General features: G+C 48.5%; 1 protein-coding gene across 1 annotated transcript in view; it reads right to left on the bottom strand.

Moving 5' to 3' along the window:
- CD79A (CD79a molecule) overlaps positions 1 to 16,550 on the bottom strand; it is a 184,294-nt gene that overhangs the window by 45,453 nt on the left and 122,291 nt on the right. Inside the window, exon 2 of the mRNA XM_085615606.1 lies at positions 15,070 to 15,402. Coding sequence (XP_085471732.1) covers positions 15,070 to 15,402 — 333 coding nt within the window. The remainder of the gene's footprint in view (positions 1 to 15,069; positions 15,403 to 16,550) is intronic.

The following is a 16,550-nucleotide window of genomic DNA, read 5'->3' as shown; positions in this document are numbered from 1 at the left end:
ATCAGAGCATTTGGGAGGGATTGTAGATTTTGTAGTGCCTGTTGTTGATCTTTTGGAAAATTTGATTTGAAATGCATTTTTTCTTTAAAGAGATTTTCTATCTCTGTAAGTATGGCATTTTCAAATGTTGATACCTCTTTCCTAATCATGGAATTGGTGGGGTAAAGGTAGATGGATTTTTAAACCCTGTACCACCATACATTACAACTGAGATGTTATTAGCAAAGTAATTTTTAAGTCTTACTGAGCGGAAAAATTCATACAGCTCTAGTTTTGTATGGAACAAATCATTTTTATAAGTGGGGACAAAGCTCAGACCTGACGCTAGAACTGTTATTTTTTGTTCCGATAAAACATGCGTTGACAAATTAAAGATTGGTATAGTTTTGTCTTGTTCTACCACTCTTAATATTGGTGGCGGGTCTGGCGGAAGCCGGGCGTGTATTGGTTGCGGTACCATCCTCTTTTGGATGACCGTTGTCTCCGAGGTGGACCGCCGCCTCTGCGTTCTTGACCTATAAAAGAGGACTGGCGAGAAGTCGATGGTTGTTGATCGTATTGTCTATATGGAATTTCAAGTGATTGATCACTTCCTGTATCCGAATTTGTATCTGAGAAAGTGATCCTCTTTCTTGCTGTTTGATTAGGACCCTGCGGAGTATAGAAGTCTTTATTTAGATAGGGGTAAGTCTTTTCTTTATTATATCTTCTGATATCGTTCTGTAGCTTTTCAGTTTTTTTATGCGCATTAAAGTCCTCATCATCAGTAAAAATTATTGGTATATTTCGTATCTGCAGGCCAGTTGGAATAATATTCACATTCATGATGATGAGGAGTTTAAAGTAGGTTTCAGTTTTTCAGCCAACAGATGCTCACGCACATGGATGGTGCTTAGTATTGAAACGGCCCTTAGACAACTTAAGATTCTAACAAAAGTAATAGAGACCCTCGAGACCCTGGAGAAGAAAATACTGGGTGATTCAACCATCACCAACAGCAAGTTTCTTCTAGAGAAAGTCCAACAAACCATCAAAGAATTTGAGGACTCACAGGAAGTGATCAATCACTTGAAATTCCATATAGACAATACGATCAACAACCATTGACTTCTCGCCAGTACTCTTTTTTAGGTCAGGAACGCAGTGGCGGCGGTCCACCTCGGAGACAACGGTCATCCAAAAGAGGATGGTACTGCAACCAATACACGCCCGGCTTCCGCCAGATCCGCAACCAATATTACGAGTGGTAGAACAAGACAAAACTATACCAATCTTTAATTTGTCAACGCATGTTTTATCAGAACAAGAAATAACAGTTCTAGCGTCAGGTCTGAGCTTTGTCCCCACTTATAAAAATGATTTGTTCCATACAAAAGTAGAGATGTATGAATTTTTCCGCTCAGTAAGACTTAAAAATTACTTTGCTAATAACATCTCAGTTGTAATGTATGGTGGTACAGGGTTTAAAAATCCATCTACCTTTACCCCACCAATTCCATGATTAGGAAAGAGGTATCAACATTTGAAAATGCCATACTTACAGAGATAGAAAATCTCTTTAAAGAAAAAATGCATTTCAAATCAAATTTTCCAAAAGATCAACAACAGGCACTACAAAATCTACAATCCCTCCCAAATGCTCTGATTAAACCTGCAGATAAAGGAGATGGAATAGTAATATGGGAAAGAGAGAAATATGATCAAGAGGCTCTAAAACAACTATCGGTCAGTGCCCATTACAAGGAACTCAGCACTAATCCCGCAAATAGATTGGCAACTAAGATTCTGAAGCTAAGTAAATCAGGCTTTGATGGTGGCTGGCTCAATGAGAAAGAAGCGGCGTTCCTTGTCAATAAAGCACCTACGGTCCCGGCCATTTATATGCTACCAAAGGTGCATAAAGACCCTATCAATCCGCCAGGGCGACCTATAGTGTCCGGGTGTAATTCCATCCTAAAACCCCTTGCTCAATATGCAGATCACTTTATAAGACCTTTTACAATTAATCAACCATCATATATAAGGAATACTACGGCGGTCATCAATATAGTGAAAATCTTGAATTTGATCCTGAAAATGAACTTCTTGTCTCCATGGACATAGAAAGTTTATATACAAATATCCCACAACAAGAGACACTCCAGAATTTAAATAATCTCCTAGAAACAAGACCAAGACCTCATGAGGTGCCCACTGAGTTCATTTTGGAATGTGAAAATGTCTTCTTTTTCCAGAATACATTTCATCAACAACTAAAAGGAGTGGTGATGGGGGCTATTTATGCCTCAGACATTGCGAATATCTATGTCTCTGTCTTTGAAAATGAACATGTGTTACACACATCTAACCCATACTTAGCCAACATTAAAAATTGGCTAAGATACATAGATGACGTTTTCCTGGTGTGGCATGGTACTCAAGAACAACTTAATGCTTTTCACACCTGGCTTAATACAAAAAGTACACATTTACAAATTACCATGGAGTCTGATACTCAGGAAATTAATTTCCTAGATATCACAATTAAGAATGTTACAAACCATCTCTATACCACACTATATACTAAGCCTACATCTAGGAACACCCTTTTAAATTATGCCAGTCATCATCCCCAGGCATTAAAAGATGGTCTGCCATTTGGGCAATTCCTATGTTTACGTAGGAGTTGTTCCTTTAAAGAAGACTATTTGATAGAGGCCAAAAAACTAAAAGAAAAATTAAAGATACATGGATATTTATCTAAATTATTGAAAAGATCTATGAAGCGGGCATGGTGAAATGATCGTGAGGCTCTGCTAATACCAAATAATCGCCCTAACAAACCTCAATTGGTTTGTGTGTCGACTTTTGGAATACACACAAATGCTATCAAAAAGATCGTCAATAAACATTGGACTTTATTGAAGGGCCTTCCAGAATTTATAGAGAAGCCTACGTTCTCTTTCAAAAGAGGCACAAACCTACAGGACAGATTAGTACATGCCTATGAAGAGAACTCAAAGAACACAGTAGACAACATGAGGCAAATTGTACCCTTAATAGGACATCACAAGTGTAACATGTGTTTGGCATGTAATACGACACTAACTGTTAAGAGGTGTGAGATAAATTATATTTCTATTACTCTAAAGGCATTTTCAAATTGTAATACACCCATTGTAGAGTATTGCATACAATGTCCATGTGGCTTACACTACATTGGTAAAACTGTCCAACCAGTAAAAAAACAAATTTTACAACATCAATCTCGCATTCGTTGTCACAAAGAAAATGCTCCTTTGGTTGAGCATTATCAACGTCTACGCCATACAGAAAAGGAAATGAGTTGGTGGGTTGTTGATGTCATTAGACCCACAAAAAGACAAAACAATTTTAATCAGATATTAACGTTGAAAGAAGGTAGATGGATTTGCCTCACTGACTTAGTTAACAGAGGGCTGAATTCCGCTACAGAATGGCATACTTTGGCATGTATACCATGATTTATGGAATGATGTATATAATTCTGTTATCGATGTAAGTAGATGTAAGTGTATTGTTAATCATTATGTTCAGTCAATCAAAATGATACACATACCCCTATTGTCAATATGGATATAAATGTTATATGTCGCTGTCCGAGTTATACTCTTTTTGACAAACTTTGAACATATACAATGTCTCCATGATAGATTGAACGTGAAAAAACTGTGTTTGTCTCCAAGAATGAGATCGTGAATGTATCTACTATGCCAGAAATGCGAACAATTCAATCGGTTATACTTTCTGTTATAAAAGCAAACTAAAGGACATATGATGAGGATACTTTACAACCAAGAGACGGATATCATGACTCTCTCTAATATGATGGTTAACCTTTCACTATATAAATGAATTAATATCATCACCCATATATGGAATAATTCTAAACGCGTTATAACATACCTCAATTATGAATGTGATTTGATTGAGGGTTGATAAAATGAACATACACTGATTCAAATGCCTCATTTTGTTGAAAATAGTTGACATTTATGTCAAAATAAACATTTCTATCATTTCAAGATGGCCGCCATTAACATTGAACGGCCAGTCCTCCTTCGCGCTCCAAACAATACAAATAACGGAAAACGACGCACAACCAAGTTGATGCGGAAACGTCTGTCCCCTCAGCCGGTAATTTACCAAAGAAATCAGAGGTACGTGTATAATATCCACAATGTAAATAGGCCACTGCTTGATACGGAAACGTCTGTCCCCTCGGCCGGTAATTTACCAAAGAAATCAGAGGTACGTGTATAATATTCACAATGTAAATAGGCCACTGCTTGATATGAATTTGAGACCCAAACAACCTAATACTTGGTTGTCCCATTGCCTTTTAGACTTTGAAACGCTATAGCGTGGGCAAATACAAAAGAAACAAACGCTCATTATACTAAACGGAGCGCATGATATAAGCTAGTGTGATCGACACCGCATTACGACGTATCACGAAGTTGATGTCGGCACGTTCACTCCGTTGGCATGTAACTCTCTAAGGAGAACAGAGGTACGTGTAAAAGACCTGCCATGCAAATCAGGTTACTTTTTATCACCAGTTGGAGAACCTAATAGTTTAACATTTGATTATCTCCTTGTTGTTTAGACTCCGAAGTGTTACCACGTAACTATATGTGAGAGAAATAAACGCCCTCGATATTAAACGGAACAAATATCTAAAATCAGTGCGATAAACATTGCAAATTTAAGGTACATTTTATTTAATATCAATCCTTTAGTCTAGTAAGTTATGTATAACACGCATGAAGACTAATTGTATTCATTTCTAATAGATATGCTGTGTGTAGGTTCTGAGTTAAGGCTGTAATATTGTCACAGATCCTTATGAAATATATGTCCACATCACAGACTCAAGGTATTTTTGACTTTATGTCTATTTCAAGAGTTACACTAGGTGCCTAAAATGTAGCACTAGGACAACAGCAAATATATTAAAGTACCAGAGTATACACTGATGAAAACGAATACATTAATCTCACAATAGAATAATGATCTTGGTGACAATCTTTAGATACACCTAAAATAATAGTTCCCCCCCCCAAAAAATGTCCCTTGGTGAATGATCAATGAATGAATTTATATTGGTATGAAAATAAGGTATACCAGAGAGATTTGAAACATCACTTGAACTCAATGGATGACCTCATTTGATTGAAAAAAACGATTGAATGAACAACATATGTACTGTTAATTGAGATGGTCTGATATCTTTACAGTATACCGATTGACATTGCAAATATTAGTGATCTTAATGTGACTAATAGTAAAGAATTAGAAAGAACTACTCTGTAAATGTTATAGTAGTGACTAAAAAGTTCTCTAAGTCGGATTTAAAACTCTGAGTAATTGAGTATGTCTACAGGATTAGACTGTGAATGACTTCGTATAGAATAGAGTTAAACATGCCAACTATTGGAATTTTAGCAGCAAAAAAGATGTTGATAAGATGTTAAAAAATTCACATGATTGTAGATGCCATGACAAGATAAAATGTACGTTTTTGAATTAAGTCTAGATAGTTTTATATATACAGGTGTTATAGCGAATTTGTTTAATGAATTGTATGGTAATTCATGTTTATTCCGTACTTCACTAGGGGTCAACTATTTTCAATACATCTCAGTCCTGAAGATGGTCTCATCGACGCAAGCCTAGAAACCGAAACGTCGACATTAACACTTTTCCTTCTTAATTTAATTTATATTTATACTTAGATTGTGAGAAAGTGTTTACAATTGGAATTGTGAAGGTTAAAATATCTAATTGTGGCCTTCTTTTTTCATTGTATGTATTATTTTGAGTACCCTTTATGAAATTTCAAAAATAACATTTGATTGTTTTTACACCCGTTTTTGCTGCTTATTTATAGAAAATATACTGTATGTCCATTGAAGTGAAAATAAAATATAGAAAAGTGCTGTTGGTAAAATTTTGAGTAACTCACTAGGCAGGCAAACATTATATCCTGCTCCCAACAAAGATACTGAATAACTGAATTAAAAATTTGAGTAAATTCCTTGAAGGCACACATACCTGTTTACTTGTCTTAAATAACATTGCATTAGGAATCGTAAGGGTTAGAAGGATGGCTCACGTGCTCCCAGAATCCGAAGGAGCGACTGAGGGAGCACAGCCTTATGGTGGAATGAAGTGGAAGGACCCTCATGGTGGGGATGAGGGCAGATATGAGCCCCCAAAGGGAAGGCAACAGCTCAGGGCTGGTGCAGGCTCTCCACAGACCATGGCAGGACGCTGTCTCTACAGAGCCACAGTCACAGGCCTTGATTGAGGAACTTGGAGAACTGTAAATTACATTAGTGTAGTAAGTGCAGTGGCACCAGGGTCCACAGGTGTGCCAGACACGCTGCACCTCATTTATAGCAGTATTTTAATACTACATGAGAGCCCAGTTTCATTGCTTGCACTAGGGGCCTTGACCCCATGCTACCTGACTGGGACTCCATAGCTCTTCCATCAGCTCGGACTTGTGCAGGCCTCCCAAGGCTGTCAGAGGTCAGCGCCTCTCCACACTGGGCAGTGCCAATCCTCTCCATGCACCCAGGTCAGAGCTACAAGGTTCTCTAGAGTGCAAAGCTGGTCCCCAGTCCACCCAGTAGGCCACCGGACTCATGCAAGCACTGCTCAAAACCAGTATGCAGAGTCCCCGGTAGTCTGACAAAGTATGAGATACTGTCATGAGGGTGGCAGACTTTATCCAGCTTTGGAAGGACAGGCGAGAACCTCGGCACAGCCAAGTTTGTGTTATCTTTAAATTTCCAAACGATTCCTACATTTCTTGGAAGAAGTCCCAGGAAAAAGAAATCCAAGTTGAGTTAAGCCAGGGTGTCGCCTGAACTGAGAATGGAGGGCAACAGAGTTCACATAGCTAGGTAAAAGGAAGACGGGAACAGGAGTTGGGTTGGGACAAGCCTCATGGCACTATGAGAGACCTGTGGTCACTGTTGTGTCCTGTGTTTATGCTCATGAAGACTCTAGCGGTCCTCGGCAGACTCCTTACAAGTATTACGTAATCTGATTGACGTGGTTAATAAAGTTTGTGAGACAGTGCGTTCAGTTAACGGCTGCATGCTGAAGAATAAAGATGTGCGAACCAGAACTCTGTGCGTGGGGTGGTCTGTTACATGCTCTCGGGCTGGGGAGGGCACTTCAGTCACTACAGAACTGGAGATTTGAGAATTGCTCCATCCGCCCAACAGGTAATTTCATTGTAGGGGAAGAATCACAATAAAGGGAAGAGGCATGCTGTCACTTCACCTGCAGGATAAATGACCACACACAAGCGTGTGTGCACCCACATGCACACACACACCATTCTGCATCCCACTAATATGGGATTTGATGCAGGCTTCACAGGAGAGGGTCGAAGGTCACCTACACTCTGGGTGTGCAGGTAAATCTGGCTGGATCTGAGGCAGTACCTCCACTTTAAGTTTAGGGGTACACTTTGTGTGTTCCATGTACCCTCCTTTTAACTGAGATCGGCTCTCTTGTCCAACATCTCTCACTGAAAGGTGGACGTCCTCCCGTAGGCGTGAAGACTGCTGAGTCCACGGGGAGAAAAACAGCGAACAGTTCAGATAAAAGCTCAGGACAGTGCAGCTTCCCAAAACTGTGCAGAGGACTTCAACTGCGAGAAACATTGGCTCCTCGGGTACCCGTACAGTGTTTATGGCAGACAGGGCACCTGCCCTCGGGTACCCATACACTGTTTATGGCAGACGGGGGGCATGCCCTCGGGTACCCGTACAGTGTTCATGGCAGAGGGGGTACCTGCCTTCGGGTACCGTACAGTGTTCATAGCAGAGGGAGCATCTGCCCCGCGGGTACTCCTACAGTGTTCATGGCAGAGGGGACACCTGCCCTTGGGTAGCGTACAGTGTTCATGGCAGAGGGGGTATCTGCCCTCGGGTACCGTACAGTGTTCATGGCAGAGGGAGCGTCTGCCCCTCAGGTGCTCCTACAGTGTTCATGGCAGAGGCGGCACCTGCCCTCGGGTACTGTACAGTGTTCATGGCAGAGGGGCACCTGCCCTCGGGTACCCCTACAGTGATCTTCGCAGAGGGGCACCTGCCCCTGGGGTACCGTACAGTGTTCATGGCAGAGTAGGCACCTGCCCTTGGGGACCCTACAGTGTTCATGGCAGAGGGGGCACCTGCCCCTCAGGTACCCGTACAGTGTTCATGGCAGAGGGGGCACCTGCTCTCAGGTACCGTACAGTGTTCATGGCAGAGGGGGTACCTGCCCTCGGGTACCGTACAGTATTCATGGCAGAGGTAGCATCTGCCCCGCGGGTACTTCTATAGTGTTCATGGCAAAGGGGGGCACCTGCCCTCCGGTACCGTACAGTGTTCATGGCAGAGGGGGCATCTGCTCTCGGGTACCGTACAGTGTTCATGGCAGAGGGGGCGTCTGACCCTCAGGTGCTCCTACAGTGTTCATGGCAGAGGGGGCACCTGCCCTCGGGTACTGTACAGTGTTCATGGCAGAGGGGCACCTGCCCTCGGGTACCCCTACAGTGATCTTCGCAGAGGGGCACCTGCCCCTGGGGTACCGTACAGTGTTCATGGCAGAGTAGACACCTGCCCTTGGGTACCCTACAGTGTTCATGGCAGAGGGGGCACCTGCCCCTCAGGTACCCGTACAGTGTTCATGGCAGAGGGGGCACCTTCTCTCAGGTACTGTACAGTGTTCATGGCAGAGAGGGCACCTGCCCTCAGGTACCCCTACATTGTTCATGGCAGAGGAGCACCTGCCCCTCGGGTACCGTACAGTGTTCATGGCAGAGGGGGCACCTGCCCTCGGGTACCTGTACAGTGTTCATGGCGGAGAGGGCACCTGCCCTCAGGTACCCCTACAGTGTTCATGGCAGAAGGTGCACCTGCCTTCAGGTACCCCTACAGTGTTCATGGCAGAGAGGCACCTGCCCCGGGTACTGTACAGTAATCATGGCAGAGGGGCACCTGCCCTCAGGTACCGTACAGTGTTTATGGCAGAGAGGGCGTCTGACCTCGGGTACCGTACAGTGTTCATGGCAGAGGGGCAGCTGCCCTCGGGTACCGTACAGTGTTCATGGCAGAGTAGGCACCTGCTCTCGGGTACCGCACAGTGTTCATGGCAGAGAGGGCACCTGCCCACGGGTACCTGTACAGTGTTCATGGCAGAGGGGCACCTGCACTCGGGTACCATACAGTGTTTATGACAGAGGGGCACCTGCCCCTCAGGTACCCATACAGTGTTCATGACAGAGAGGGCACCTGCCCCTCGGGTACCCCTACAGTGTTCATGGCAGAGGGGCACCTGCCCCTCGGATACCATACAGTGTTCATGGCAGAGGGGCACCTGCCCCTTGGGTACTGTACAGTGTTCATGGCAGAATAGGCACCTGCCCTCGGTTACTCCTACAGTGTTCATGGCAGAGGGGGCACCTGCCCTCGGGTACCTGTACAGTGTTCATGGCAGAGGGGCACCTGCCCTCCGGTACCTATACAGTGTTCATGGCAGAGGGACACCTGCCCTCGGGTACTCCTACAGTGTTCATGGCAGAGGGGGCACCTGCCCGCGGGTACCGTACCGTGTTTATGGCAGAGGGGCACCTGCCCTCGGGTACCCGTACAGTGTTCATGGCAGAGGGGGCGTATGCCCCTTGGGTACTCCTACACTGTTCATGGCAGAGGGGGCACCTGCCCCTCAGGTAACTGTACAGTGTTCATGGCAGAGGGGCACCTGCCTCTTGGGTACCCGTAGTGTTCATGGCAGAGGGGGTGTCTGCCCCTCGGGTACTGCTGCAGTGTTTATGGCAGAGGGGACACCTGCCCCTCGGGTACCCCTACAGTGTTCATGGCAGAGGGGCACCTGCCCCTTGGGTACCCGCACACTGTTAATGGCAGAAGGGTAACTGCCCTCAGGTACCCATACAGTGTTCATGGCGGAGGGGCACCTGCCCTCGGTTACCCATACAGTGTTCATGGCAGAGGAGGCACCTGCCCCTCGGGTACCAGTACAGTGTTCATGGCAGAGGTGGGGGGAGTGACTGCCCTCAGGTAACCGTACAGGGTTCATGGCAGAGGGGCACCTGCCCCTCGGGTACCAGTACAGTGTTCATGGCAGAGGTGGGGGGGAGTGACTGCCCTCAGGTAACCGTACAGTGTTCATGGCAGATGGGCACCTGCCCTCAGGTACTGTACCGTGTTTATGGCAGAGAGGGCGTCTGTCCTCGGGTACCCGTACAGTGTTCATGGCAGAGAGGGGCACCTGCCCTCGGGTACCCCAACAGTGTTCATGGCAGAGGGGGGCCTGCCCCTCAGGTAGCCCATACAGTGTTCATGGCAGGGGGGGGCAGCCCCTCTGGTACCCCATACAGTGTTCATGGCAGAGGGGGCACCTGCCCTCGGGTACCTGTACAGTGTTCATGGCAGAAGTGGTACCTGCCCCTCGGGTACCAGTACAGTGTTCATGGCAGAGGTGGGGGGTGACTGCCCTCAGGTAACCGTACAGTGTTCATGGCAGAGGGGCACCTGCCCTCAGGTACCGTACAGTGTTTATGGCAGAGAGGATGTCTGCCGTCAGGTACCCGTACAGTGTTCATGGCAGAGGGGCAACTGCCCTCAGGTACTGTACAGTGTTTATGGCAGAGAGGGCGTCTGTCCTCGGGTACCCGTACAGTGTTTATGGCAGAGAGGGGCACCTGCCCTCGGGTACCCCAACAGTGTTCATGGCAGAGGGGGGCCTGCCCCTCAGGTAGCCCATACAGTGTTCATGGCAGAGGGGGGCCAGCCCCTCTGGTACCCCATACAGTGTTCATGGCAGAGGGGGCACCTGCCCTCGGGTACCTGTACAGTGTTCATGGCAGAAGTGGTACCTGCCCCTCGGGTACCAGTACAGTATTCATGGCAGAGGTGTGGGGTGACTGCCCTCAGGTAACCGTACAGTGTTCATGGCAGAGGGGCACCTGCCCTCAGGTACCGTACAGTGTTTATGGCAGAGAGGATGTCTGCCCTCAGGTACCCGTACAGTGTTCATGGCAGAGGGGCAACTGCCCTCAGGTACTGTACAGTGTTTATGGCAGAGAGGGTGTCTGTCCTCGGGTACCCATACAGTGTTCATGGCAGAGAGGGGCACCTGCCCTCGGGTAACCCTACAGTGTTTATGGCAGAGGGGGCTCCTGCCCCTCGGGTACCCCTACAGTGTTTAGGGCAGAGGTGTGGGGCAATGACTGCCGTCAGGTAACCGTACAGTGTTCATGGCAGAGGGGGCACCTGCCCTCGGGTACCTGTACAGTGTATATGGCACAGAGGGGGTCTGCCCTCGGGTACCCGTACAATCCTTCACGGCAGAGGGACACCTGCCCTCAGGTACTTGTACAGTGTACATGGCAGAGGTGGGGGGGGGAGTGACTGCCCTCGGGTAACTGTACAGTGTTCATGGCAGACTGGGCACCTGCCCTGAGGTACTGTACAGTGTTTATGGCAGACTGGCCACCTGCCCCTCGGGTAACCGTACAGTGTTTATGGCAGAGGGGACACCGGCCTCTCTGGTACCCGTACAGTGTTCATGGCAGAGGTGGGGGGGAGTGACTGGCCTCAGGTAACCATACAGTATTCATGGAAGAGGGGCACCTGCCCAAAAGGTACCTGTACAGTATTCATGGCATCGGTGGGTGGGAGTGACTGGCCTTAAGTAACCGTACAGTGTTCATAGCAGAGGGGGCGCCTGCCCTCAGGTACCCCTACAGTGTTCATGGCAGAGGGGCACCTGCCCTCGGGTACCCCAACTGTGTTTATGGCAGAGAGGGCGTCTGCCCTCAGGTAACCGTACAGTGTTCATGGCAGAGAGGCACCTACCCCTCCGTTACCCATACATTGTTCATGGCAGAGGGGGCACCTGCCCCTCAGGTACCCGTACAGTGTTCATGGCAGAGGTGGGGGGCAGTGACTGCCCTCAGGTAACTGTACAGTGTTCATGGCAGACTGGACACCTGCCCTCAGGTTCTGGACAGTGTTTATGGCAGAGGGGGCGTCTTCCCTCACGTACCCCTACAGTGTTAATGGCAGACTGGGCACCTGCCCCTTGGGTAACCGTTAAGTGTTTATGGCAAAGGGGGCACCTGCCTCTCTTCTACCCGTACAGTGTTCATGGCAGAGGTGGGGGGGAGTGACTGGCCTCAGGTAACCGTACAGTGTTAATGGCAGCGGGGGCGCCTGACCCTCAGGTACCGTACAGTGTTCATGGCGAAGGGGCACCTGCCCCTCTGGTACCCGTACAGTGTTCATGGCAGAGGAGGCGCCTGCCATAGGGTACCCGTACATTGTTCATGGCAGAGGGGGCACCTGTCCCTCAGGTGCCCGTACAGTGTTCATGGCAGAGGGGGCACCAGCCCCTCGGGTACTCCTACAGTGTTCATGGCACGGAGGTGCATGCCCTCAGGTACCCATACAGTGTTCATGACACGGGGTGCTGCCTCTCAGGTACCCGTACAATGCTCATGGCAGAGGAGGTACCTTTTATACCTGTATATGCAGCTCTACCACGCATAGTAAACTGACGGGCATTGGACCCTGGCACGCGCAGCCTTGAACCTCCCGACCCCATCCTCACAGACGCCGGCTGAAAGCACCTGGGGGCATATTATCAGGGGCCGGCGATAAATATCGCAAAGCGCGCTTAGCACTTGCATTTTTATCGCCGGCTATCTCTGGAATTTATCGCCCGGTTAGCGCGTTATCAACAACGTGCATCGCCGAGGCGATAAAAATTCCAGAGATAGTGTGGATATCGCCGTTTTCCATGGTGGAAAACGGCGATATCCTAGATGATTGGGCCTGTGGTCTTAGCCACACAATCCACCCCCCATGTTAGGTATGCCTTAGTCAGGAACTTAACAGACGTTAAATTCCTGCGTTAAGGCATACTTAGCGTGATTTTAAATATCGCTAACCCTCGTTGTCAATATGACGAAGCTGGGTTAGCGATATTTTCCCAAGGGAGTCTTGTCAGGCACGCCTCCTTTGCATCTCATTAGCGATGCGATGGGAGGCATGCTGACAAGGGGCGCTATTGCCAGTAAACTGTCGCTAACAACTGTTAGCGACAGCTTGCTGATAGGGCGATAAAAATATCGCCGCTTTAGCGGCAAACAGCGCCTCTAAAGCGGCGATATTGCTCTTGATGATATGCCCCCTGGTCTTTGGAGACCACCTGACCTCCCTTTGCTCTTTGGGGCAGGTGGGAGGAAAAAAGACTGAGGGGCAATAGGACTGGCAGGGGTAGAATGAGGTGTGAACAAAGAATGAAAGAAGAGGTGACCTGGAAATGAAGACAGACATGAGCGGAGGCCATGATTGATCCAAGGAAGGGGGGAGGTGGGGTCTCCCTCGGCGTGACGCTCACTTCCTGTCAGTCCAAGGTCTGTCAGTTGTACTACTGCCATGTGCCCCCCTGATGCCCATGACTCCTCTTCCGGTTGGCACTTGTGGCCAGCAGCGCTTTGCTGCGGGAGCCTGTAGCTTTGATTGGGTGCTCTGAGCGACAGCTGCCTGCGCCCAGGTTCAGAGCAGGGAGATCAACCGTACGTAAATTTCACGGACCGTCCGTTATTTTAGTATGATGTCCGCAAGGCGTCCGTTTACTGATGCCTTACAGACATCATTCTAAAATCAAATTGGGAAATTTCATTAAAGGTATGCTGTTTCCCTGCGAGAGGCCCCATGAGTTTAAAAGTTTTCACTGGGGGGCCTCTCCCACTTATCTTTTACACTGAAGAGGCTGCCTGCAGCGGCCCCTCCCGGACCTCGCGCAGACTGTGGACTGAGGCTGCCTGCAGTGGCCCCTCCCGGACCTCGCGCAGACTGCGGACTGAGGCTGCCTGCAGCGGCCCCTCCTGGACCTCGCGCAGACTGTGGACTGAGGCTGCCTGCAGCGGCCCCTCCCGGACCTTGCGCAGACTGTGGACTGAGGCTGCCTGCCTGCAGCGGCCCCTCCCGGACCTCGCGCAGACTGCGGACTGAGGCTGCCTGCAGCGGCCCCTCCCGGACCTCGCGCAGACTGTGGACTGAGGCTGCCTGCAGCGGCCCCTCCCGGACCTCGCGCAGACTGCGGACTGAGGCTGCCTGCAGCGGCCCCTCCCGGACCTCGCGCAGACTGTGGACTGAGGCTGCCTGCAGCGGCCCCTCCCGGACCTCGCGCAGACTGCGGACTGAGGCTGCCTGCAGCGGCCCCTCCCGGACCTCGCGCAGACTGTGGACTGAGGCTGCCTGCCTGCAGCGGCCCCTCCCGGACCTCGCGCAGACTGCGGACTGAGGCTGCCTGCAGCGGCCCCTCCCGGACCTCGCGCAGACTGTGGACTGAGGCTGTCTGCCTGCAGCGGCCCCTCCCGGACCTCGCGCAGACTGACCGTTGTCATTCTGAGACTGCAGCCGACTATCACATATAGAATGACAATGGGCCCTATTGGAGTGACAGCATGTGGTGTGCTTTCCACTGCATCAGACTAGGGCAAGGCATTCTGTTTTCGTCTTGGCGCCATGCTGGAGAATATAAAAATAAAATAACTAACAGTGTTTCACTGTACATTTAAAAGTTAGATTTAAACATACAAATAAAAAAATACTGTTTAATGTTTATTGTTACATTAGCATAATCTTGATTGCAGAAAGGCCCTGCGAAAAAACTGTGCATGATTGTCTCAATCTTATATAAACGTATTTTGACTTGTACCTATTTTGGTTGTCTATTTACTTACTTATAAATTATTGTGCGACCTCCTTTGATATGTCTGTAAAACGTATGTTTTCTCCCAAATTTTGGTCCTGAATTTTCACCTTCTGTCCTGAAATTTTGTCCTGAATTTTTACACTGACTGTCCTGAATTTGTACCCATGCCAGTTGGTCACCCTAGTTTAGAGTAGTGTTGGCTATCAGCTAGAAGAGGCTGAAGAGGGCCTCTGGCAGCTATGAACCTCCAGCAGGGTTGGTGGGGAGCCTCCTTCCATGGTTCCCTGCGGTACTTACTCAGGACACGTAGGTAGGTGCCACAGGAGCTGCGGGACTTGCCCCCTCTGGACACCTTGCAGATGTAGAGGCCGGAGTCTGCCTTCTCCACCGCGCTGATGGTCAGGTTGGCTGAGCCCAGTCCTGGCACGCAGTAGAACTTGTCCTCCGGATTCCCACCGGTGGTGACATTGGTGACCACAGACTCGTACCTGGCCGCCTGGGTGATCTTCTTCCAGGTCACCATGTCAGCCTTCTCCGGAACGTAGTGGCACTTAAGTGTGGCACTTTCTCCCTCCAGGCACGGCAGGGAGGTGGGCACCCACTCAACCAAGAGGTCAGCGCCCTCGTGGCCTGCAAGGGGAGACCATATGGTGAGAAGAGCACAACTGTGGAAAAGGTGGTACAGGGGTAACAGTCTATGGATGGGCAGCAACACTGGTAGCTTATGCACATACACCTATGCTATCTCATATCATTATGCTAGTTCTTTACACTTTGCGCTCACTTCTCAATAGTGGCACACTAAATATACGCTGTTAGTTTAACTTGCACATTTCTCGTACACACCATTGTAACGCTTTCTTTTTGTGTTTAGACGCAGGTATCTGTTTGTATCTTATATGTAATCCATGTACTCTGAAGTCCTTCTGTAATGTAACTGGTACTAATGTAAAAGCTCTGACACCTTCGGGTAAAGTACACGCTTTATAACAATGCATAAATAAATAAATAAACATGGGGTACTGCTGCCCTTGGTATGTGACAGGGGTTTTGTTGCCCTGCAAAGAGTTAATGGGGGACCCACGGTGCCTCGGCGCATGACTGGGGTGTCATTGAACTGAGGACAGAAAATAGGGGTGCTGCATGTATGGCCGGTGTGTCGGTGCCCATGAGGTACGATGAATGGGGGTGCTGCATGTATGGCCGGGGTGTCAGTGCCCATGAGGTACGATGAATGGGGGTGGTGCTTGTATGGCCAGGGTGTTGGTGCCCATGGGGTACGATGAATGGGGGTGTTGCATGTATGGCCGAGGTGTCGGTGCCCATGGAGTATGATAAAGTGGGGGTGCTGTCGTAGCCTGGTATGTGTGGCTAGTGGCGTGATGGACCTGCGCTAGATAATGGGGGCACTTTTGCAAATACTGGGATGTACTGCTCTGTACACAAAGTGACTGCGATACCTCGGTACATGGCTGCAGTGTCACTGACCCCTGGCCAAAATTAACAAGGTACCCTTGGCCAGAGCCGGTCTATGCCTACATAGCACCCGGGGCGTGGGCGGAGAGAGATTTGGCGCTCTTGCTGATGGTAATGAATTAAATGAGGCAGCAGGGGGGCCCTCTACCCTATTTGTGTTCACTTGTCAGTGACAGCATGGACTGGCACCTGAACACAAACATCCCCCATCCCCCAGCTCACCTAAATCACCAGTAGCTGAGCTGCCTCACTCAAATGGTTCTGTTGATGTGTGCCAACAGGGGTCAGAGGGTGAAGGGAGG

The sequence above is a fragment of the Triturus cristatus genome, chromosome 7 (genome assembly GCF_964204655.1).
Source record: "Triturus cristatus chromosome 7, aTriCri1.1, whole genome shotgun sequence".
NCBI lineage: Eukaryota > Metazoa > Chordata > Amphibia > Caudata > Salamandridae > Triturus > Triturus cristatus.
The sequence above is the reverse complement of the archived record's forward strand: the minus strand, read 5'-3'. Positions and strand labels throughout refer to the sequence as shown.